Raw genomic sequence first — 25,597 nt, 5'->3', positions numbered from 1 at the left:
CTAAGAATGAAGCCACAGAGAAAATCCAGAGATCACACTGTGGCAACAAGAACTGTTTGGCATATGGATTCTTCTTTCCTTCCACCAGCCCTGTGGTCCAGTAGGGTTATTGGCTTTGCTTGGTGTTGGTTATTTTGCTTCTAGAAGTGGGTGTGTGCATCTAGTCTTAAGCAGTGACCATGGGCAACCTGAAGGTGGAAACAAACGTCAGGGAAGGGAGTTGAGGGAAGTTGTGTACCTCTTTTCAGAAGTTTCCTTTAGAGTGCAGGTGAGATTCTGTTTGGGTGCCTTCTGTAGGCTTAATCTATAATGTAACTTGCAAGCCAGCTTCAGGGCCTGAGTTGATGAAGAGCGTAGGGAGAGATTGATACTAGCATAGGACCTACCTTGGGAAGCTAGTCAAGGTAAGTGGTGCTTTGGAATACTACTGATGATGTGTTACTGGAGCATCTTTAGGGACTCAGCTCGTGAGTAGAGAGGGAAGATGTTGAAGTCTAGGGTGGTGGCATGTTTGGAAGTCTCAAATGGGAGTGAGAGGGAGGATTATGGGTTCATTAACTGGTTTTTCCTTCTTGTACAGAGTAAGAATTAGAGTATCGTAGAACTGAGGACAGTAAATCTGAGTAGTTTATACAGGACAAGTAGTCATGGATCGTTTTTAGTTTAAGTGAGAAGCTCTTGGAAGTTTCTACATAGTATTAACTTCCAAGTAGTGATTCAGGTGATATTTTCAGGGGGATGGCTTTTGCATCTGAATATAGGATAGGTTGGAGGGGTTGGGTGGGAGATGGAGAGAAGCAGTGATAGTTCCTCAAGGGAGCTTCTGGGCTCTGTTGAACTTTGAGTCTGGATGGAGCAGGAGGGACGGGAAAAGAAACCACTAGTCCTGGTGATGAAGCATGGACACACAGTCATGCTCAGATCAGCCAAGCAATTGTGGAGTGAGGGGAGCCATCTATCCTACTGTCAAGCTAGTATCTCAATGTGTGTTTCTGTCTATTTAATAGGGACAGTAGTGTTTACTTCATAGGATGTGGCAAGTTTAAGTTGAGAAAACTCTTCCAAAGTGCTTGGTCTATTCCATAGATAGTATCTCCCAGCTGTGGGAACCACTTGAGCTTTGGGGTAATGCAGAGTGTGCTCCAGTTCACACCCTGGCAACTTTAATCGCCATTGCTTGGTGAGTTTGGGAAAGGTATTGGAAGATTTGAATAAGAAACCCGGGTTGATCCCACTTCTGTCCTTTATTATGTGTAACCCCCCACTTCAGGTTTTTCTGCCTGTAAAGTGGGGTTGCCCACAGTGTTCACAGTGACAACTTACTCTGTGTCTTCTCTTATCCCTTCTCATCCTTTATTCATCCAACAGAAGGTATCAAAAATTTGTTTTCACCTGGGAGAATTCTCTTTGCTTTTAAAATAAATTTTCACATAGTATATGGTGGTTCTATATCTAAAATATGTAAAAATTGTATTTTTTTGCATTTTTTAATATTTATTTTTAGTTTTTATGTGGACACACTATTTTATTTTTACGTGGTGCTGAGAATTGAACCCATTGAATTGCATGCTAGGCGAGTGAGTGCGCTACCACTTGAGCCACATCCCCAGCCCTGCATGTTTTTTTTTTTTTTTAAATATTTTTTAGAAGTAGTTGGACACAATACCTTTTTCTTTCTTTCTTTTTTTTTTTTTTTTTTTATAAATATAGTTGGCCCTCACATCTGAGAGTGCAGACTCCACCAACCATGGATTTTTTTTTTTTAGAGAATTTTTTAATATTTATTTTTTAGTTTTCAGTGGACACAACATCTTTGTTTGTATGTGGTGCTGAGGATCAAACCCGGGCCGCACGCATACCAGGCAAGCCAAGCGCGCTACCGCTTGAGCCACATCCCCACCTGGACACAATACCTTTATTTTGTTTGTTTATTTTTATGTGGTGCTGAGGATCAAACCCAGGGCCTCACATGCTAGACGAGTGCTCTATCGCTGAGCCACAAATCCCAGCTCCTGCATGTTGTTTTTAAAAATTGAGCTTTAGAACATTTACTTATGTAATCAGGAGGTACAATAAGGGTGTTGTGATAAAGACAAAAGTTCAGTATTAGGGCTTTTTGAAGACAATTGCATTGTTATCGTCTGCATCCAGTTTTCTTTTTAGTTTTAGCAGTAAAGTAGCCAGAAAGACAAATTACAGAGACAAGGAGTTGCAGATGGTAGTTTTCAGAGAGCTTACCTGGCAACAAGGGCTCTTTCCAGTTAAACTGATCTGGGTGTTTTGTTTTAATATAGCTAAGCAAGATGCTTTCCTTCATTGGTGAGTGTTCATCTTGGGGAGAGATGATGAAAAAGCCTGTTAAATCTTCATTATCAGATTGAAAATGCTTTTCATGTATTATGCTGTATTTTATATTTTTTTGGTAGTGGGTACAGGGGATTGAATCCAGAGGGGCTGTACAACTGAGCAACACCCTCAGCCCTTTTTATTTTTTATTTGAGACAGGGTCTTGCTAAATTGCTGAGGCTGGCTTTGAATGTGATATCTCCTGCCTTAGCCTTCTTAGTAACTGGGATTACAGGCATGTGCTACTGTGCCAGGCTGCATTTGAGATGATAAATGACATAATTGAAAAAAAAAAGTACCACTTGACAACTTGGTGGTAGTTTATTAGATATTCAGAGTTTCAGGGGTTTTGAACTAATTTAATTTTGTTTGTTGACATCAAACAAAATTTCAGGTTCATTTCTGACATACTTTGGTTTCAACATCTTAAAATTTATTTTAACAAGGGGCTGGGGTTGTGGCTTAGTGGATGAACACTTGCCTAGCATGTGTGAGGTCCTGGGTTCGATTCTCAGCACCACATATAAGTAAATAAATGAAATAAAGGTCCATCAGCAACTAAAAAAAAAAAAAAAAACTTAAAAGTTTTATTTTAATAAATATATTTAAATGTTATTACTGTAAAATAGGCTTGTTGTGGTCATTGAAAATATCAGCGGTGCATATCAACTGTTGCATGATACACAGGCAGAAGATTTGACAAAACTGATTTTCTTTAGGAGTGAAAAGTTATCTTTTAAAAATTTTAGGTTTGTCTACCAGCATCTAGCCTCTATCAGCTTTGTCAATAGAACTTTCTGTGATGATGATGTGTAATCCATATTGTCCATGTCTTTTTCAATTAGGACTTGCCTGTGTGGTCAGCTGACCTAGCACTGTTTTTGGACAGGATGTTTTTCCCCACCCTCCCCATGCCCATTGTTGTTCTTGACATAAGTCATAAGTGGCCATATATGTGTGGGTCAGATTCTGGATTTTTTATTAATTTTTATTAGTATTATTATATATTGTTTAATTTTTTTTTCTAAAAATTTTTTTTGAACCCACTGAGCTACATCTCCAGCCCTTTTTATTTTAATATTCATTTTTTATTTTGAGACAGGATCTCACTAAGATGCCCATGATGGCCTCAAACTTGAGATTCTCTTTTCTCAGCCTCCTCTGTAACTCGGATTACTGGCATATACCACCATGACTGGTTTTCTTTATTCTGTTTCTCTGATGAAATTCTCTTGTGGTCTGTATTCTAGAACATACTAATCAATTATTTTGAAGTCTGTATCTGGTAAATATGAGTTATATTAGGTTTACTTTTGTTGTCTGCTTTTCCTCTTGGTAGGCCTAGTGATTTTTTTTATTGGTTAACAGTTTTTTTTTTGTGTGTGTGTGTGTGTGTGTGTGTGCAACTGAGGATTGAACCCAGGGCCTTGTGCATTTGAGGCAAACACTCTACCAACTGAGCTATATCCCCAGCCCTTGTGGTGTTGTTGTTTTTAAACATGAAATCTCACTCTGAATGATGGTGTTTTTTCCTACAAGGATTTTTTTTGGTGGGGAGGGTTCTGCCAGACAATCAGAAGAAAGTAAGAGTTGATCACTTTCATTTAACCAGAGATTAAGCTGATTCATGGTTGGCTCTATTATCAGTTCCAGCTGCCCTGATTCTAATTCATTCTCTCTTGTGGCAAGAATACTTCAAGGGAGTTCAGTTTACCACAGTCTTCTCACCTTGGCAGTCCTTAATTAACATTTTTTTATCTCTTGCATGCCATGGGCATAATTGTAGCTCTGCCAGGCACCTTGGCTTCTTTATTCACTGCTTGCTTCTACAGTCTCTCTGTGTCTTAACAAACTGCTGAGTGCTGTAAGGGGAGAAATGGTGCCAATGTGGGCTCATTTGTCTATTTCGATTTTCTCCAGGATCATGGCATACCCCTACATTTTGATAGCCCTGCACTTTAGTCCCCCAGTTTCATGGGACTATTAGATGCTCTGTCTAGTTTTGCTGTTTCTTTGCCTGTATGGCTTTTGAGTGTGCAGAGGCCTCAGGAAGAATTAGGTCCACATGCATTGAAATATTTCTCCTGTCTGAGTTTTGTTATAAATTTGAAGTTATTTAATTAAGTAAGTTTTAAAGATATTATAAAATGGACATATTAATTGTGTACAGAACTGTAATTTTGAGTCACTCAGGTTCTTGGCAGCAGCTTGAAATCCATTTCATGGTGTGGTTTCTGAAATGTTTCACCTTAGGGTGAACTTTCTGAGAATTTGCTCTAATGAGAAGCAGGGGAACCTCTCTTTTACCTCTGAGAAGAATTATTTTTGGTCCATAGAAGTATGAACTAGTGAAAGAAGTAAGTAGAGTGGAAGAGAAGTAAGTATGAAGAGCAGGTTGTTAATTTGACCTGGGCTTCATATGAATAAGTTCATGTCTTGGTGGAGAATAAAAGGAATAAGAGTACAGAGAAGTGGTGACTTGCAAAGTTGTTGCTTGGTCATGGGAGCCAGCATGTGGAGGGAAGCATCCAGGAACTGGCAAGAGTGGAGTGTGGTCACTCCACTGCCCTGGGCCTGGAGGAGCCAGAGCCTGAGAGTTACCCCCTGAGTGGGAGGTGTGCCTCTATAGGATGGAGTTCTGCAGGGAGAGTGCACTGAAGTTAAGAAGTAGTTGACTTATCCTGTTTTCTGCTGTCTTCTGGTTTCCTGGGGGGCCTGCCCTGTCTTCATACAGCAGGAAGCCAGCCCAGAGCCGGTTACTGTGGATGTTAACATCAACCTTTTAAGGCACAAAGCAGGGTGGACTGGTGGGGCTGCCTGGAATACAGGAGAGCGTAAAGAAGAAAATTGAAAGGGACTTATGCATAGAGAATGTGAAAGTTTGGCAAGATGGAGAGGATAGAGTCATGTAGTATGTGAAAATCACTCCAGATTGCCCAGTTATTTCTGTCACATCTGTTTATCGATAGATAAAAAGCAAAATCCTCAACTCTGGTTGGGAAACACTTCAGCAGAATTCATTTGAGATAAGCAAGATTAGTCTTAATTATATGTTTGATATTTGTCAAGGACTGCTAGGCAGTGAGGGAATATAAAAAAGATAAGATTTGATCCATTCCTTGATTTGTAGGTAAGTTGGGGAGTTTGATGTGAAGGTAAAAGAAGGTAGTGAAGACAGGTAGTGCCGTATACACTAGCTGTGCCCGTATGGGAACACATTCTGATTAGTCATACATTTTCCTCATTCTATAAAAGATTAAGGCCTTTATATAGTTTTAGAAGCAGATTTTTTGTTAGTTCAATTAAAAAATTTCTATTTTCCCTCCCTCCCTTTGATTTGTTTAAAAATTTTGATAGCTAATTAAAGTATTTGGCTGGCTTAGGATGGATGCTAGGACTTCAAGTGCATTTAAGTTTATTAACTGAGGTATTATTTCATTTTTAAAAAATAAATTTTGGAATATTAACATTTTTTTTCACCTTTTCAACATTTTTGGAACCTATAAGGAGTACACCAAAGGAGATCATCAAAGTTCTATTTAAATCACCAGCATTATTTCTGCGGTACATTTCATTGCTGGGTAGAGGGTTCTTTGTGGAAGAAAGGACTTTTGTCGTTGTTTCCAATTTTGAGATCTTGCAATTGAGACTGTGATATGGGGAAGAAGAGCGAATGACTATCTGAGAGTCCACCACTGAAGATACTGTAACCTTGCTGTTGTATGGGTACAGCAGTGGGGAGCTGCTGAGGATGGCATCACAGCAGAGCTGGCCTCCAGAAATTGCCCTAAGAGGTTGGGCACTCATGACATGGAGCAGGGAGCTGGGTAACTGGGACTGCAGGCACCACTGGAGGACCTTATGCAGTGGGATCTTCTCAGTCCTCTACTGAGTATATATTGGTTACTATAAAAAATTCACAAGTGTACATGAGATGGTTGTAACCTGTAAGGAACATGAGAGCAGGGAAGATCAAGATATATACAGACAATGCAGCCTAAGTAGTACCTCCTAGAGGCCATATGACTGAAATGGCTATTAGTTGTCTGGGGCTGCCAGAAGGTGGAAGAGGAAGGAAGGATCCTTCCCTTTTAGGTTTAGGAGAATGAATGGCCCTGCTGATGCTTTGAGTTGGATTTGTAGCTTCTAGACCTGGGAAATAATACATTATTGTTGTTCTAAATCACTCAGTTTGTGGTACTTTGTTACCACACCTTCAAGAAACTAATAAACTACGCAAATCTCAGTTCAAAATAGAAATGGAAACCATCAGTAATATACTCTAAATTCTTTTCTGAACCTAACAGAGAGTGATAAAAGTTAATGGTTAATTAAAAAGCCTTTATTTTTGTTTTACGACTCATAAAAGTGAATATATTAATGGAAGATGGTTGGTGATTTGTGATAAATATGCCTTGTGTTAAAGGGTAGAAATTAATCCTTCTGGATGGTCTTCATTTCTTTGATTAGTGTTTTAGAAGTCTTGCTTTTCATTTAAAGCTCTCTGCCTTCCCTATGAATAAATTGAGCATTAAAAGAATTATTCTGTGGCTGGGGGCTATGGCTCAATGGTAGTACACTTGGCTGTCATGTGTGAGGCACTGGCTTCGATTCTCAGCACCACATGTAAATAAATAAAATAAAAGTCTACCAACAACTTAAAAAAAAAGAGTCATTCTAATATTGTTAAAACTATGAAGCTGGGTGTGGTGGTGCACACCTGTAATTCCAGCCACTCAGGAGGTTGAGGAAGGAAGATTGAAAGTTTGAGGGCACACAATTTAGTGAGACCCTGTTTCAAAATAAAATAGAAGGGATTGTGATATAGCCAAGGTAGCCCAAGGTAGAGAGCACTTGTCTAGCATGTACAGTGACATGGGTTCAATCCTCTGTACTACAAAAAAACTCAAAAAAACAAAACAAAAACAAAAACAAAAAATAGACTATGAAATAAGGATTATAGTTTTAGAAAATGCATTGGTGTTGAAATGGTTTGTGGTTTCTCTGTATAACAAATCTCTAAAGCCTTGCTTTCCATTTAGTTTGCATAGTTAGATTGAGAGTTCATCTTCATTTTGAGTGCTGAGAACTAGCAACTAAAATACAGTTGAGACTGGGTGGCAGGCCCCATTTTAATTTCAAGGGCTGGGTAAGATAATGTCTGGTTTTTTTTTTTGTAGTGGGGATTGAACCCTGCACATTGCACAACCACTGAGCTACACCCCAGCCCCTTATTATTTATTTATTTATTTACATTTTGAAACACGGTTTCACTAATTTTCTCAGGCTGGCCTTGAAATTATAATCCTTCCACTTCATCTTTTGTATAACTTAGACTATGGGAATGTGCTACCATGCTGTGCTAGAATAATGTCTTGACTAGATATAATGTATCACTGACTACTATATTATTTTATTCCCTGGGTTTTTAAAAAATTGCAAAAGCAATAGTTTTTCATTTAGAGGCTACAGATAATAAATGGCTACATGTTTTTCTCTATTGGAGGGTGAGGAGGAATGATATATAAAAAAGTGAAATTATCCATGTGACATATATTTAGGTAGTACCTGCTGCATTCCATATTCTTGGAGTTTAGTATAAAACCAAACAAAATCCCTGCCCTCATGGGGGTAGGTGGCAAGCAGTGGGCCAGGTTGAAAAGTGGGATAGTTAGGATTGGGCAGCAGTGCTCCCATCTGGTCACAAGGTGGCGGCCTCACACAGTGGAAAGGGACTGCTGGCTCAGTGAGTGTGCTGGGTGACTCCCTCAACATTGACTTGGAGTGGGGGTTACCCTGTGGCTTTGTGTGTTAATCTACAGTAAGGTCATAATCTTCCAAGAGAGCAAGAGATCATAAAGTTATCTTAGTGAAAGAAGTCTTTTGGGTGGCCAGAATTCCTATAGATTTTTACACAAAATAAAGAGGTAGAGATGTGATTTTCTGTTTTCTTTACTGTGTTCAAGTAATATGTAGCTTAATAGTAGAAGCAAACTTTAAGGGTTAACTACAAAGAGGAAATTTTAAACTACCGATAGTTTTGTCTTAGTTTTCTACATTTTGTTTTTTTGTCTGTGACTGCATGTGGTATGTATATCATATATGATTATGTATTTCTGCATGCGTATAAATACTATTTTTATTCAACATCTACAAATATGCAACTACATGGTTTTTAAAGCATCTTAGTCATTGATAGTTGATTTCTTAAGTTATCTAGGATTAGTGGGACAAAAGAAAAGAATTACAGTAAAAAGTCATGTCATAGCTCATCATACCTTAAGAGAGCAGAAAAAACAACTCTGATTTAGGAAAGAAGAAATAGTGCAAGTGATGGTATCCTAGTTTCTGAGAAACATATTAAGAGAAGCTTTGCCAGCTAGTTTTGTAATCTCTAGCTGGTCTGAATAAGAACCTTTAGGTTCTAATCTTTCTTCTTTGGCAGGAAAACTTAAGAGACTGCCTTAGTTTCTTCCTCCAGAGCTTTTGGAATGCCATGTAGTTCTCAGCAGTTCCTAGGAGTTTATTTGGGCTTTCTCTAGCCTTCTCAGACCACTAGGTTAAAGCGTTGCCCCTCTCACTTTTTTCATTTTTTGTGGTACTGGGGATAGAATCCAGGAGCTCGTATATGCAAGGCAAGTACTCAACCACTGAATTATATCTCCAGTCCTTTTTTTTTTTTTTTTTTTTTGATACCAGGGGTTGAACCTAGGGTCGCTTAACCACTGAGCCACATCCCCATCCTTTTTTATTTTTTATGCTGAAACCAGGTCTCACTAAGTTGCCCAGGTTGGCCTTAGATTTGTGATCTTCCTGCCTCAACCTCTGGAGTAGCTGGGTTTACAAGCATGTGACTCCACACCCAGCAACCTGCCCCTTCTCTTTTGTCTGCTCTTAAATGAGGACTTGTTTGTTATCCTTTTCTCCTTGAGGGTGGAATAACATTGTTTTCCAGCTGAGACTTTCCCTTATTACTGAGGCCTTCTTTACCCTCTGTGTTTGCTCTTTCACCAAGTGGTGGCTGAGTTCCCATGCTCGCCTATGCTGCATGTGCCTTGTGTTCATTTCGTTTTATTAGTGATGAGAGATGACGGCTGTTGTCCTGAAGCAGTTGTTCTCAAAGTGTGGATTTTCAGACATCAGAAATGTGAATTCTCAGGTCTACCCAGGCCCACTGCATAAGAAACTCCATGGATAGAGCCTAAATCCTGATTCTGATGTATGCTCAAGTTTGAGAATCACTGTTGAATTAGAGACATTATACCAAGTGTTTAGCACTGTTCTCCTCAAATCTTGGAATATGTGGGTGTAAAAATGGATGATTTTGCTGGATGTGGAGGTACACACCTATGTTGCTGGTTACCAGAGAGGCTGAGACAGGAGGATTGCAAATTCAAGGCCAGCCTGGGCAACTTGGTGTGACCTTGACTCATAATAAAAAAATAAAAAGGCTGGTGATGTAGCTCAGTAAGCACAAGGCCCTGAGTTCAACCCTTAGTACTGACAAAAGCCAGAATTCCCAGATGATTTCTCAACCCTTCTGGAAAAAAAAAAACAATTAAAAATTTATGTTAGGTATTTGATTTTTTGAACATTGGTATTTCTAAAATGAAAATATTTGAAGTTGTTTTTCTAGGCCATTTGTGACTCATCATCTAAGTGAATATGGTGGAAAGGAAGCATGACTAGTTCCTACCCCTCCACTACAGCATTTTCTCCTCTTGATCTCTGTTGCTTCCCTCCTCCATTGACTGCTTCTGCAATTGTTCCCATTGAGTCAGTCTGCCAGTTGGCGGGACTTGCTGTATGAATCAGCCTGTGCTGGCACCATCGACTCACTGAGCTGCCTTCTGCTTCATGGGGAACCATGAGACAGTCGGCTTTTCTGCTCTGCCTTCAGTTTTTTAAATACCATTTTCTTGAAGCCTTGAGTTCATGTCTGGCAGTAAACTGAGGCCTTAAAAGCCCAAAACAAAACAATAAAAAGAAGCACTTTCTCCTCTGGACTAAAAACTGATAAGAACTTAACAGAGTATTGGTTACTCAAGGACTGCTTAGATATCAGAAATGTAACTACTGTTAGCTAAGAAGTCAGTGCAGGCTTTACCAAAGGAAGATTGGGCAAATGATGCTTAGGAGAGATTCATGATTTGGCATGTCTTGAGTATTTTATGTCTCTTTCTCCTAGACCTGGAAAGGAAGGAGCAAGAATTAGAGCAGCTGAAACTGGACTGTGAGCATTTCAAAGCCCGCCTGGAAACGGTGCAGGCCGACAGTGGGAGGGAGAAGAAGGTAGGGTGCTCGACACTGGCTCTTCACCAGTCAGGACTGTGTGCTTGCTGCCTTTTGCTCATGATGAGCAGCAGGTCTTAACAGTTTCTCTCTTAATCCCAAGGGATTGTATCTTTAAAAGTATGTATTCCTGGCCAGGCATGGTGGCGCACGCCTATAATCCCAGCAGTTTGGGAGGCTGAGACAGGAGGATTACGAGTTCAAAGCCAGCAACAGCGAGGCACTGATCAACTCAGTGAGCTACATCCCCAGCCTTTTTATTTAGAGACCCTGTCTCTAAATAAAATACAAAATAGGGACGGAGATGCGGTTCAGTGGTCTAGTGCTCCTGAGTTTAATCCCTGGTATCACAAAAAAAGTATGTATTCCACATGGGTTGGAAGGCAGGTGAGCAATTGGATTTTATAATTGTTTAACATGTAGATTGTTTGCTTGGAGCCTTTTTATTTTTGTATCTAAAAGTCTACTCTGAAGCATTAAAGACTCATAATGTAATACACGAGAGAAAATTGTGCACATCATGACTTATAATTGGAGATATTAAACCAGAAGTAGTTATAATTGATTTAGGTATCTTCTGATGATATATTAGAAATAACCAAATATATTTTATTCTGATATTAGGAGATGCTATAATATTCCAAATATTTTAAAAAATTAGTGGCATAAATTATTCTTCTGTAAAACTAGATTGATTGGGCGCTTATATACCTTTTAATTTAGAATAATGAAACAGTAGTAGTACTAATAATAGCAGCTACTGTGTTTTGGATGTTTACTGTGTGCTGGCAGGGGGTATACAGCTGTCCAAGTCTTGTGCTTCTCCCACCACAGGAGTATCAGCAAGTACCACTGCTGGTAGTTACATAGCTGATCCAAGCTCACACTGCCTGTGTGCTAACTTGGGTTTCATACCACCTCCTCACACAAAGGAATTCTGAATGTTTGTGGTTTCTGTAGAGGTTTCCAAAACTGAGCAAGCAGAAACCAGGTAGGAGTTTTATTCTTAAATTTGAGTTAGATTGAGTAGCTCATACTTAAGGTTGGAAGTTTAGTTTTGCCATATTCTATTTAGATCACCATAAACTAAAATGTCAGTTGGTTAGTTACAGACTAAACATTTCATGGTCTGAAAGAAGATGACCAGCAGGCAAGAAAGAATTTGATATATGTAAAAAGTGTAGTTTCATTAGTCCTGTCCTTCCGTAAATTGCTGAGATGCCTTGTTAAAGCCGAAGCTTAGATTGAGCAGAGTCTTACATTTCTTTCTTTTTTTTTTTTTTTTTTTTGGTACTGGAAATTGAACCCAGGGACACTTAACACTGAGCTACATCCATAGCCCTTTTTATTTTGAGACAGGGTCTTACTAAATTGCTGAGGCTAGCCTTAAATTTGCAATCCTCTGACCTTGAACTCTTGAATTTCTGGAATTACCGGTGTTCACCACCACATCTGGGATAGATTTCCTTTTTAAAAAGTCAGTAGTCATATAAAAAGTGGATGTTCTGCTGGCGTTCCAAATGTAATGATTAAAATAAGTCATTCCAGTAAATGCTGGTATCAAAGGATGAAATGAGCCTTGTAAACTACTTTCAGATCATCAGGGTACTGTTACTGTTGTGGTACTTTGACCTTAGTTAAAATATGAGACTATTTTAGCTTAAAATATTTTCTGTTTTTGAGTTTTCTGTTTAATACAGATGGAAGCCCCTGCAAGTTTCCTAGAACTAGGCCATTTCTCTTTGGCAGCTGTCACAGGTAGTTACAAAAAGTCCAGGGGAGGTCCCTATGTCCTTCTTCTAGTTCTTCCAGTGATATCTTGCGTAACTATAAAAAGCAGGAAATTTGTATTGATGTAATCCACACACCTTATTCAAGCTCACATGTTTTTCATAGACTTTCTATCCCACCAGTTTCGTGCATACTTATTTGTGTGTGCGCATGTGAATGTAGTTCTGTGCAATCTCAGGACATCTGTAGATTTATATAACCATCGGAACTATTCCTTCACCATAGGCTCCAGTTGTCCTGTCACTTGTGACCACACCCACCCCCTCCCTATGCCCAGCTCCTGGCAGTCGCCAATGCATTTTTCATCTCATTGCTTTATTTTTTTCAAGACTGTCCAAAAAATAGAATCACATACTAAGTGACAATTGAGATTGGTATTTTTGCTCACATCTATCTGAGTTGTTGCATGTATCAATAGTTAGTTCTTTTATATTCATAATGTTCCATGGTGTTGATATGTCACAGTTTTTAAAATTATTCCCCATTGAAGCACAATCCAGATTGTTTCCGATTTTTTTGTTGACACTAATAAGGGTATTAGGAACATTCCTATGAGTTTTTGTATGAATATGTATTTTCATTTCTCTGGATAAATGCCTTAGAGTATAATTGTTTTGTCATATGGTAAGTGCATGACTAGTTTTGTAAGAAATTGCCAAATTGTTTTCCAGAGTGGCCGCATGATTATATATTTATATATTATGGCCAGCAATGTATGAGTGAGTCACATTCTCCACATTCCTAACCTACATTTGGTGTTATCACTATTTTTTTTTTAAATTTTAGCCATCCTTTTTTTTTTCCCCCCGAGAATGGGTCTTGCTATGTTGCTTGAGCTATTCTCAGACTCCTGGGCATAAGGGATCTTCCTGCCTCAGCCTCTCAGGTAACTGAGACTACAGGTACATGTTACCATGCCTGGGTTTTTCTTGTAGACATTCTGTTAGGTGTGCTGTGGTTTTAATTTGTATATCCCAATGGTGAATGGCATGTCTTTTCCTGTGCTTGTTGGCTGTCTGTGTTTTCTCCTCTCTGAAATGTTTCTTCATGTCTTTTGCACATGCTCTAATTGGATTTTTTTTAAACATGAGTTTGAATTTTTTTCTTTCTGTCTTTTTATGGTACTCAGAAGTGAAACCGAGGCCTTACATGTTTTTGGCAAGTGCTCTATCACTGAGCTATTCCCCAGACTTTTTAAAAAAAAATTATTTTGAGTCAGAGTCTTGCTAAGTTTCTTGGACTGGCCTTGAACCTTGTAATCCTCTTGTCTCAGTCTAGCGACTTGCTGAGATTATAGGACTGTAACACCATGCCTGGCTGGGTTCTTTGAGTTTCTTTTGATGTTGTACTATGTGTTTAGCCCTGTGCTGGATTATATCACCTCAGCTGTCATAATGTGACCATGCGGGGACAGTCCTGCTTTCTCATCTCAGTGGTTCTTCTGTGGTCTTGTGGAAGAAATGCCAAAAGCAGACTTATTGGAATGCAGACTGCTTTAATTGTGAGAAAAACTAGAAATCCAGATAGATAGAATTTTTGTGTGTGTCTCCATAACTTGAGTGACATACACCTGAAGTCTAAAATCTAGACTGCTTTAGGATAAAGCCCAGCATGAAAGCTCCAGGGTTTATAAATGACATTAAGCAGCATTAGCTTCTGTCATAGGCTCAGTGATCATGTTTGTCCTAAAATTAGTGTGTATATCTGTGTGACTGTGTATGAGTCTCTGTGTACAGACGTGTGGTCTTTAGGTGAATAGGAGTGGACCACCTGATGGAAAGTTTTAAGGTCAGAAGTATTTGACTCATGCCACAGGTTGGTTCCCTTTTCTCTCCCAGGTGAAAAGCCCTTTTCCTTTAGTTGGCCTGTGCTTACGTCTCTAAAAGAAACCTAACACATCCAATATACCTTAATTTTATGGCTTATTTAATTATGTTGGTGTAAATGAATTTAACCAGGTTTTTATATTTTTTTAGTTTCTGTCTCTCTCTCTTTTTTTTGGTGTTAGAGGTTGAACTCAGGCCTCATGCATTCTAGGCAAGTACACTACTGTTGAACCACACTCCCAGGTCAGTTTCTCTTTTAAATCAGAAAAGGCTGTCATCTTTTAAGGGAATTCCAGCCATCAGGGAAGTATGGACCTGGTGCTACTTGTTGGCGAGGGCAGGAAGCCCTGCATCAGCTCTGGCCTACCCAAAGGTAAATACTTGAGGCATGCTTATGTGGTCAGGGTCCATCAGGAGGGTAGCTCCCTGTCTTTCCCTTTGAAGAGAGCCTGGCAGAGACTGGAGGGAGGGTAAGAACCATCTCCTGGTCTTTGCTGTCTTGGTACACTGCATGGTGCCAGGGTGTCTGTGGGACACCCACCTTTACTTTCCCTCCTTCGCCTGTGCTGTAGCTTTCCTGCCTGCTCTTAGCTCTGGTATTTGTTCCTTGTTTGGCTTTACTGGTGTGTATTTCATATTCACCAGCACCTTGATCATATTCTCATGAGGATTTGCGGATGCGTTTGCCTGGAAGCAATCTTTTTATGGTGCTCATATTCCTCAAGTCCATTTGGATGAATGAGTACCTTTACCTCAGTGTCTGCTCTGGCAGGTGGTATTTAGTGGAGTGAGCCATTGGGAGGCAGTAGCACTCTTAATGGCAGTGGCTTGAACTTCAGGTTGCTACTTTGCTCAGACATCCTTGTGATGCTGTTCTCATTGTGGACACTTGGGACTTGAGTTTTGCCTCCTGTTTTCACTTCACTTAAAGCAGTTAGTTTATCTTTGGGTTATTTATAAACTGTAATGCAGTAGTATGTTTTTTTCTAGGACTGTTGAGTTTATCTTTTAGATGTGGATTGCAACTCTTTCAGGACTAGTTTTCATTTGCTGTTTTTTTCTATGATTCTGCATGCATTTCTTTAAAAATATCTGTGAAGAGGAATTTTGAAGTCAAATGCTAGTGTCTGTTTTTCTGATTTCATTTTGTTGTGAATTTAGGAGAAGCTGGCTCTTCGACAGCAGCTGAATGAAGCAAAGCAGCAGCTCCTACAGCAGGCAGAATATTGTACAGAAATGGGAGCGGCCACCTGCACCCTCCTGTGGGGTGTCTCCAGCAGCGAGGAAGTTGTCAAAGCCATTCTGGGAGGAGTAAGCATGGCCAGTGGCTGTCCGGGTATTGTTTGAATGTGCTCGTGTGACTTGGAGGAGACAGAACATTTAGAGACTGAATCTATGCTGCTGTCCATTTGCTTTAGCTGCATTCTTAGTCATCACATACCTACTGTGTAGTGTCCCTTGTAACTTGGTGCTCTGGAGACATCTGATATGATGAAACATGATCTCTTTGTCTCCTGGCACCCACGGGCATACCACTTCAGTATGGTCATTTGATATGTGAAGAGCTTAACAAGGTTAAAGTTCTTTTATGTATTTTATCTCATGGATAATGGAGTACTTAATTTTTTGAATATTGTATATGTTATGTTAATTATCATGGGTGTATGTGTGTTTAGAAATTTTGTATACATTTTTTATGTATCTGTATATTGGGAAATCTCCAGAGAGAATTTGAAATGGGCTTTGATGAATAGAGATGGCAGAAAATGGGAAGGGCAGCTCAAGACGACAGAGCCAGTGTAATCAAAGACATGGGATCAGAAGTCTGTCTGTTGTAGGACAGTGAGGAGGTCAGTTGATGCAGTGGAGGGTAGTGGGAGATAAGGCTTTCCAGGTAGGTTGGAATGTGGTTTTGTGACCTGAGATACCAGGGTGATGAGTTTACCTTACAGGTAGGAGGACTAGGTTCTCAAAGGGTTTTGAGTATAAGAGTGATAGGACAAGAGTAGAATTTTAGGAAGATTAACTGGTAGTGAATGAAGACAGGTCAGAAGATGGAGTGGTGGAGCTTTGGATAGGACAGGAAGATTAGCATACCCCCTTTGGAGGAGATAGAAAGAGTCCCAGGTGAGAACTGTGTGGTTGAGGCAGAGCTGACAGCTGAGGGAAAGAGTATAGCATGGAGCGTGGGGCTAGACCTGGGGATGGATTGGGCACAGAGGGAACAAGGGGGACGGGGGCCTTTGGCAGGGAACCAGAAGTGTGTTACTTAGCACTTACAGAAATAGTGGTGTTTGACTTTAGGCAGAGAGATGAGAATATATTTCAAAAAGTGTGTTGAGTATGTACGGTATGATTTCCATTGTGTGATTCATGGTTTTTAGAAAACTAACTTTGAGACCACCATAGTATAGCCTTAGCATATTTCTTTTAATCACCCAAGAAGTTCCTTTGGTTACCCAGGACCTTGCACATGTTGGGCAAGTGCTCTACCATTGAGGCAGATCCCCAGCCCTTTTTATTTTTTATTTTCAGACAGTTTTTTTTTTTTGACAGGATCTTGCTAAGTTGTCCAGGCTGGCCTCAGACTTCTGATCTTGCTGCCTCAGCCTCCTGAATAGCTGGGGATTATAGGCATGTGCCACCTTACTTGGTTTCCATTATTATTATTTTAAAAATATTTTTAGTTATAGATGAACACAAAACTTTTATTTTTATGTGGTGCTGAGGATTGAACCCTCATGTGCTAGGCAAGCGCTCTACCACTGAGCTATAACCCCAGCCCTCCATTATGGTTTTGAGTCAGTTGGTTGGTCTTAATTCTCTCGTCATTGTGTTAACTTCCTTTATTTCATATTGATCTATAAATATCTTTCGATGAGTCTTCAGGGTTATTTTTCTTGTTTTCACTTCCCCCAAACTGTTTTCTCTGAACTTTCAGTGGAGGGGTAATTTTTTTTTTTTTTTAAATACAAGGGATTGAACCCAGGGGCATTTTATCACTGAGTTATTTATATCCCCAGGCCCCCCCCCCCCTTTTTTAAATACATTTTGAGAATGTCTCACTAAGTTGCCAAGGTTTGCCTTAAAATTGCAATCCTGATTCAGCCTCCTGAGTTGCTGGGATTACAGGTTTGTACCATCATTTCTGACTAGAGGGATAGACTTTTAAATATAGCTTCTATAATTAAAACTAGGGTTTTTTTGTATCTTGCACTTTAAAAATGTTTCTACACTAGTATCTGGGAAAAGATGTGACACTTCCATTTCCAAAATTTCAGGATAAAGCTTTGAAGTTTTTCCGCATCACTGGCCAAACAATGGAAAGTTTTGTGAAGTCACTGGATGGGGATGTCAAGGAGCTCGATTCTGATGAAAATCAGTTTGTTTTTGCTTTGGCTGGAATTGTAACAAGTAAGTGATTCTTCTCAAACTTAGTGGCTGTTATGTGCAGAGGTGGTGACAGTTGGGTGTGACCTTTCTGGACGTTTTCAGATATCTGCATGGGGCCTCAGCCTGGAGAATCTGACTGGCATTCAGCATGGGCATCCAAAAATCAAGCTTTTATCTCTATAGATTTGCCTGTTTTGGTTCTATAAATGAAATCATGCAGTGTGTGACCCTTCATTTGCTCTTTTTGGTCTGGCTTATTTCACTTGACAGGATATTTTTGAAGTTCATTCACATTGTAGTACATATCGGTGCTTTCTTCCTTTTCGTGGATGAATAATATTCCAATGAATGAGTATTCTGTATTTTGTTTGCCCATACATCAATTGATGGACATTTGGGTTCTTTCCACTTTTCAGTTATTCTGAATAAGGATTGTACAGATATGTTTGTGCAGATTTTTGTGTGGGTATATTTTCATGTGTTTTTTCTTATTAAGTATATAGCTATGAGTGGAATTGTTGGGTCAGTTCCACTGTTTGAAGAATTGTCAGACTATTTTTCCACAGTGGCTATACCACTTTACAATCCCACCAGCAGCATGTGCAGGCTCCAGTTTTTCCATATCCTTCCCAACATTTAGTATCTGACTTTTTGATTATTGCTATCCTAGTGGATATAAAGTGGTGTATGATTGTGGTTTTGATTTTCATAGCCATGGTGGCTGATGATGTTGAGAACATCTTCTCATGTGCTCATTGTCCATTTGCAATATCTCCTGTGAGAAATATCTGTTCAACTCCATTGCTTGTTTTTAAATCGGACTTCTTTTTAATTATTGAGTTGTAAGAGCTCTGTGTATATTCTAGATATTAGTGCCTTGTTGAATATATGATTTGCAGATATTTCTCTGATTCTGTGAGTTCTTCTTACTTTCTCAAAAGTGTGTTATGAAACACAAACTTTTTATTTTTGATTATATCCAGTTTATCTTTCCTTCAGTTGCTCATGCTTTTGGTGTCATTAAGAAACCATTGTCACAAATGTTGTGCATCTGTGGATCTCAGTTAGGTCAGTGACTCCTGTTTCAAAAAGCCTTAATCTGAGTCTCAGCGGGGTGGTACCCAACTCCAGGTTCCACTTGCTGTGGATGCAGAGATCCTGATCATGACTCTCGCAGCCTGAGTACTATGGCATTTGAGGCTACAAGCCCAGGTATCTCTAATTCAGGGAGAGACTAGAAGATGAATTCCCCAGCTACCTGTACCTCTGCTGCAAGGGACTCTCTAGCTCACTGGGTTCTGGTAGTTGGGAAATTAGTTCACTCTGAGAGATAATGGCTATGGAGAGCAAGTCTCTGAAGCTGGTGGCTGCCATCAAAGGCTCCTTGGCTCAGGGTTTGTGTGCCCAGAAGGCAGAGTCAAGGGACCTTGACCCAGTTTGGTGGAAAGCAGATGCTTTACTGCAGGAAGGCCTGAAACGTCTCTAGGACACCTGGTCTTTCATTGATGTTCTTGTGGCCTCTAGGGGTGGGGCAGAGATGGATGTCCCTGGTGTTTGCCTCTGGTCCACCTTCGCACACTCCCTGACTTCTCCCGTCCTGCCCCTGCCTTGCCCCCTTCACTTCTCTCCAGATTTGGGAGAGGTCCTGTCTCAGGCTTTCTTTGCAAGAGGAAACTGAGAGAGGTCGGAGTGGGTTTAGCTGTTTATAGCAACTTTGGCAGCAATTCACAATTCACAAAACATTGTTTAATTCAAGGTCATAAGATATTACTCCTGTTTTTCTTTGTAAGAATTTATTATAGTTTTAGCTGTTACATTTGGGTCTTTGATACATTTTGAATTAATTTTTTATAGTGGAGGAAGGGATCTGGCTTAGTACCTGTGCACATGCATTTGTCGAAAAGATTATTCTTTTATCCTTTCTCCACAGAATTGTTGTGGCATCCTTGTGGAGAGTTAATTGGCCTTAAATGTAAGGTTTATCTTGGAACCTTCAATTCTGCCATTGATTGGTGTGTCTATCATTATACTAGTACTCTCTTATTATTATTTTAAATATTTATTTTTTAGGTGTAGATGGACACAAGACACAACACAATGCCTTTATTTTTATGTGGTGCTGAGGATCGAACCTGGGTCCCGCCTGTGCTAGGCAAGTGCTCTACCGTGGAGCCACAATCTCAGCCCCTCTCTTATTATCTTTATTGCTGAAAAGATTATTACAACCCAAAGCAAAAATATTCAGCATAATACATCTCAATCTACATATCTTTTCAGTATTTATACCTTACATCAGACTGACTTTTTAAAATTATATAATCACTACAGTAATCTCTAGAATTAGATTTAAAACATTTTAATGAAAATGAATCAAGAGAAAAACATTTTAATAGAAAATCAAACCAGTTCTTTGTTTATGGTGGATGACAATAGTCAATTCTATAGGTCTTGAGTTGACTCACAGGTAAGTATTCCAGACAGATTAGATATTGGTAAATAAAGTGCCAACTATGATGTAAGATAAATGTGAATTCTGACAGGTTGATGAATCTTGGTACTTACTATTTGTAGAAGTTTATTCAGATTTTATGCTTCGGTTTGTGCTTAATTATTCATATGATATAGTGAAATGCAAAATTGGTATTTGCTATTACAGTACTGAATATGATATGGGACCTCATTTGCCAGAAAGTTTGGTGTGTTGGGAATTGTTGCCTGCTATGATAATATTTTTTTTTTTTTTTTTGCTCTGCTATTTATTTTCAGTGATGAAGTAGTAGTGTTCCTGTTTTACTATTGCTATGTAACAAACCGCCCCAAAATGTCAAGTCTTAACATTAACAAAATTTCTTTTACTTGATCAGGACTGGGCAGGAAAATTTACTGCTACTCTCTAATATCTAAGCCCTCAGCTGGGATGTCTCAAGCTGCTGTAGGGTGGGACAGTGAGGGCTGGTGGGTGTCTTTTTTCTCTCTAACCTTGTGGTATCTCTGGGTCACATCAGTGTCCTCTCTCTGTGTAGTCTCTTCATCATAGCAGCCCCAGGTAGTGCAGGCTCCTAGAGCAAGTGGACAAGGGACCAAGGTGGGAACATGAGGCTTCATCCTACCTAGTGATGGGTACACAGCATTAATTCTGCTGTGTTCTGTGGTTACAAGTGAGTCACAGTAGAAGGGACACCTCGGCTCTTTATGTTGGGGAATGGCTTATCGAGAAGACGTCCTTGTGGGCTAGCTACTAGAGTTACGGCTGGCTGATGGTTCCTGGTGGGTTTTGATGGCAGTCTTCTGGGCTTTCCTGAATGCTGCTTCTCCTTGAAAAGTTCCTTAGATTTCCCTTCTGTATACTAATAATGCCAAATGCTTAACTGCTTCATTTTCCCTTAAAAAATATTTCCTTAGTAAAGCTGGAATGTATCACTGGCTAGATAATACAGTTGATAGGTTAAAATGAATTAAACACAGAAGGTAAGTTTATGTCAAGGAATGGTTTTGTCCTTGATAAAGTTAGGGCTATTGTGAAGTTATGTACCAAGTGACATAGCAATTATGAGGCCAAAATGCTGGAAATACAAGGAGAAATGGGAAAAGTTACAGGTAGATTTGGAGATTGCCTCATCAGCTCTTTTCCTTAGTTCTCCTATATACCTCACATGGTTCTTCTCAACCCAGATAAACAAAATAAACAGGAACATGAAAAATCTGACTCTGTACAGTTGATGTGGTAGCATCAATGAAATTTTATATTTTGCAGTCAGATTATGATTAATCGAAGGCAGGATAAGTATAAAATTCTTCCTCCATTTTTTATTATTCTTAGCAAACTAAGAATAGAAGAAAACTTCCTTAAACTGGTAAAGGATATTTACCAGCAGCAGAGGAGACATCCCACTTAACTGTGGACTTCTAAAACATCCCATTAGAGCCAGGAGAAAGACAAGGGTGCTGCCTGGCTTCTCCCTGGCTTGCTCATCCCATGTACAGCTCTTAGTCACTTTGAATTTGCTTTATTGTCAGTCCTAACTAAAGACAACTCTTTTGCATAGGTACATCATGTACTTGGGTCACAGGTATTTGGGGATGTTGACAGGGCCAGCATTAGCCCCTGGACCCTGTGTAACGACTTGGTCTGGTCTCTGTGCTGATTGGCTGGGACTCAGGCATGAAGAAACATGCTTACTGATCACAACAGACTATAACGTTTTGGAAAAATATATTCAGAATCAATTTTCATATTATTTTAGTTTTGTGCCATAGTTAAAATGCTCACAGGAGTAAAAGTGAATTTTAGAATGTTCAGACTCAGGACTGTCATGAACCCCCACCTTGTGTTTAGATCTGATAGCCAGCAATCTCTGCTATGGGGCAAGGTGCTCAAGCAGTGGAGGTGTTGCTGGGGGGGACATTGCTCCCTGCTTTACTAACTCAGGTGGTTGTCCTTGGTGCTGGGATGACCGCTTTGTGAACAACAGTGGTTTTTAATGCCTCATCAGCTCTTTTCCTTAGTTCTCCTAGGAGGAAAAACAGCAACAGGTCTTCGATCTGGACAGAATTTTGCAGATTCTGAAGCATGTATCATCTTGACGCTTTGTTTCGTCTCTGTTGCAGATGTTGCTGCAATAGCATGTGGTCGTGAATTCTTGGTTAATTCCAGTAGGGTGCTCTTGGACACGATGTTGCAGCTGCTGGGGGACTTGAAGCCCGGACAATGCACCAAACTTAAAGTGTATGTAGATAATAGCTAATAATTCCTATTGATTTTACATGTTACCTAGAATATGCTGATTTGGCCTCTCTTCAAGTAAATAGTTGATTTGGTAATCATTCTAAAAAATAGAAGAAATAAGTTGCCTGGAGAATTTAAGGGGTGCACTATACTTAAGTAGTATTTTAGAAAAATAAATTAAGAAAAAAGAATGTCCTCACCTTAGAATAATCAGTGAGTCCTCAATACTATCAAGTGACACTTCAGAGTTATATGAATGGTCTCAAAATGAACTTCAGTAGGTATTTGTTATGACAGTATCCTATTTCCAGGTACCAAAATCTGTATTTATGTTCTATTGTCTAACAAATTATGACAAAGTAAGTAGGTAAAGCAACACTTATTTATTATCTCATAGTTCTGTAGGTCCGAAGTCTGAGCGGGCTTGACTGCATTCTCTGCTTAGGGGTCTCATGGGGCTGAAATCCAGGTGGTGCCTGGCTGGATTCCTTCCAGAGGCTTGGGGAAGAATCTACTTCAGACATCTGCAGGCTGCTGGCTGAATCCTACCCAGGCTGGCTGCGTTCTTTCTCTGTGGCCCCCAGCTTTGAGCCATATAACTCATTATTACCTTACTCTTGAAGTTGCTCAGATTCCTCATTTATCCCAGCCAGATGATGATACGCTGCCTTTGACTGACATGTGTTTAAAGTAGGAATACCTGGATAAACCATTTTTAATTAACTTAGTCTGCTAATTAGCAACCTTAATTATACCTGCACAGCCCCTTTTGCCAGATAATTTAATATAATCTCAGGGTATGGTATATTTATAGTCCCAGGGAGGACGGGGCCATTTTAGGGTTCTGCTGGCCACACCAGCATGTACTGTTACTTAGTGGAGTTTTTATTTTGTGTGTGCTAGAGATGGAACCCAGGGACAATTTACTACTGAGCTATGTCCCCAGTTCTTTTTATTTTTTGTTTTGAGACAGGGTTTCACCAAATTGCTAAGGCTGACTTTTTAAAAAAAATTTAAATTTAATGATAGCTTCTTTAAAATCTGTTCCAGATACTTCTAGCATCTCTGTCATCCTGGTTTTGGTGTCCCTCGATTGTCTTTTTCCTCTCTGAGTTTGGATCTCCCTGTTTCTGTATGCTGAGTTATTTTGCGTTCATCCTGAGCATTTGGGACATTGTGGTACAAGACTCTGGGCCTAACTTAAACCATTTAGAAAATGCAGTCACCCAGCTAGGTTTGAGTTGCAAGGTATAGCCAAAGGCCTTTTTGTGCTGCATTCACTGACTCCTGATTCTAAAACGCCTTTATCTGAATATCAGCACAACATAAGACAAAGCAGTCTTTCTAGCACCCTTGTGTGTGTGTGCTGGATGGTCCCTCTTTTCTTTGAGTCCTTTAGGGGCTGTTTTTTTTTTTTTTTTTTTTGGGGGGGGCTGTTTTTAATGAGATCCACACAAGCACATATCTTGGGGAGAGGACAGGAGTTACACCTTTGTGGAGTCACTTTCCTGAGCCCCTACCTCTTCACAATGCCTTTTAAACTGTGTGGTTACCTAGGACTCCCTCTTTCAGCTTCTACCCTGCAAAGCTGGGGCTTGGTGTGCCCTGTTGTGTGTTCCTGCTGCTGCCGCCCCTGCCACTCTGCCCACAGCTGCTCAGCAGGGGGGGCGCTGATCCTTCAGGGATGGGAAGAGTCCCTTTTTGCTGAGTGAGTTGCCTAGGGGCTCCCACGGCTATCACAAGGCTGATAGCAGACCCCTTTCTCTTTCCTCTGGCCTGAATCAAAGACTTTGTCCTGCTGCACTATGGGGCAGTGCTGCTGCTGGGTTTGGGGCCAGAGTCCCGGCCAGGGCAGCTGCTGTTTTTTTTGAGCCTTCAAATTTTTTTTCCCCAATCTTCCTTTTACTGTTTACTTTTCAGAGACCTCAAGTAGCTGCTCCATGTGTTCTGTTCAGAATTTGTAGCTATATTTAGTAAAAACAAGTGAGCTTATGCCATGCTGTTTGGACCAGACTTCAGTTAATTTATTGTTTTGTATAACACATCTATGCACATGAGCAATATGTGTACTACAGTATAGCACGTACGTATGTATAGTTTTGTTTTGGCGATAGTTTTACAAATGGCCCGTGGATCTAGTTTATCTCATTTAGGTACCTAATGTCATACCAAAAGCAGAGATAACATTTGGGTCATTCTTTCCCTGACCGAAGGGCATTCGGTGTTCTCAGGTTTTACTCTGCAGCTGGAATGCTGCACCCTTGGCAGGTATCTCCTGGCTAACCTGTGTGAGTCCATCAAGGGTTTTCTTAGAAGTGTAGTGTTTGAGAAGCAGACCATTCCCATCTTCAGTACTGTGCAATGCTGTCTGTGTGCATACTTCCACCTGCAGTGTGTCTGCCCCGTGTCCTTGTCACTGCTCCAATGTTGTATCCCATAAAGAGTATTTATGTTGTCTGTCATACTGTCTCCTGCCTCTTGCCTCTTCCCTCTCAGTGAGAGTCCTCAGTGTCCTCACTGTTTAGGCTTTCCCTGAGTCACCTGCCCATGCCCTCTGTCCATTTCCTGTTGTGTCTCATGTTCATAATTATAAGCTGCAGTTCCTGGTTCTGGATGCTGATCCCTTCCTTGCCCTCTTTGCTTCCGTGGTCTCTACAGGGTCGGTGTTGAGGGGCCCCCCTGCAGCTTCAAGGTGAGGCTTTGTGTCAGGGTTGGGTCCTTGCTAGCCTCTGGGGTCTAGTCCTTGGAGTTCTGTGTCTTTGGGTTCTAGTAAGCTCCTGTCGATTGCAGTGGGCTTGGGAGGAATTGCCTGCCAAGCCATTTACTTTCTTTCTCAGCAGACTGCCAGTGTTGCATGCAGATGGCAGCACCATCCTGTGACATCTTCCTGCTAGTGGTTGGCAGCCTCCTGATCTGTGCTTTGATTGGTTGCCTCTCTCTTTTCCAGGGTGTCTCTTCTCCTGACCATCACCTGCACTGCTGACCCCCTACCTTGAGCCCTCTGGAACAGGACCTTTGCTGTGCTGTAAATAAGTGGCTTTACTGGGCCTCTCCTGCCTTGCCTAAACTGAAGCTTACTCTGCTCCACTCCTTTTTAGCAGCTGGTGCCTCAGACTGAGATGGAGTTAGCTTTCTCTAGTTGCTGGCTTTCTAAAGGCCATCTCTCTTCTACTCATGAAAAAATTCTCCTCCCAAATTCAAGCAACCAGTTATCTGCACATTC

General features: G+C 40.3%; 1 protein-coding gene across 6 annotated transcripts in view; it reads left to right on the top strand.

Annotated features, from left to right (window-relative positions):
- Nucleotides 1–25,597, top strand: part of Hsf2bp (heat shock transcription factor 2 binding protein) — a 68,798-nt gene that overhangs the window by 4,788 nt on the left and 38,413 nt on the right. For 4 of the 6 annotated variants that reach the window (XM_058577295.1, XM_058577294.1, XM_058577293.1 and 1 more), the window contains exons 4-8: nucleotides 10,535–10,638; nucleotides 14,542–14,628; nucleotides 15,417–15,566; nucleotides 17,537–17,669; nucleotides 22,257–22,374. In XM_058577295.1, coding sequence (XP_058433278.1) covers nucleotides 10,535–10,638; nucleotides 14,542–14,628; nucleotides 15,417–15,566; nucleotides 17,537–17,669; nucleotides 22,257–22,374 — 592 coding nt within the window. The remainder of the gene's footprint in view (nucleotides 1–10,534; nucleotides 10,639–14,541; nucleotides 14,629–15,416; nucleotides 15,567–17,536; nucleotides 17,670–22,256; nucleotides 22,375–25,597) is intronic. The other 2 variants (XM_046438997.1, XM_058577297.1) reach the window with 2 other exon arrangements.

The sequence above is a fragment of the Marmota monax genome, unplaced genomic scaffold (genome assembly GCF_021218885.2).
Source record: "Marmota monax isolate L192 unplaced genomic scaffold, Marmota_monax_Labrador192_F-V1.1 WCK01_AAM20220418_F8-fsc00125, whole genome shotgun sequence".
In the NCBI taxonomy this organism is placed as follows: domain Eukaryota; kingdom Metazoa; phylum Chordata; class Mammalia; order Rodentia; family Sciuridae; genus Marmota; species Marmota monax.
Note: the sequence above shows the minus strand (reverse complement) of the source record. Positions and strands in the feature narration are given on the sequence as shown.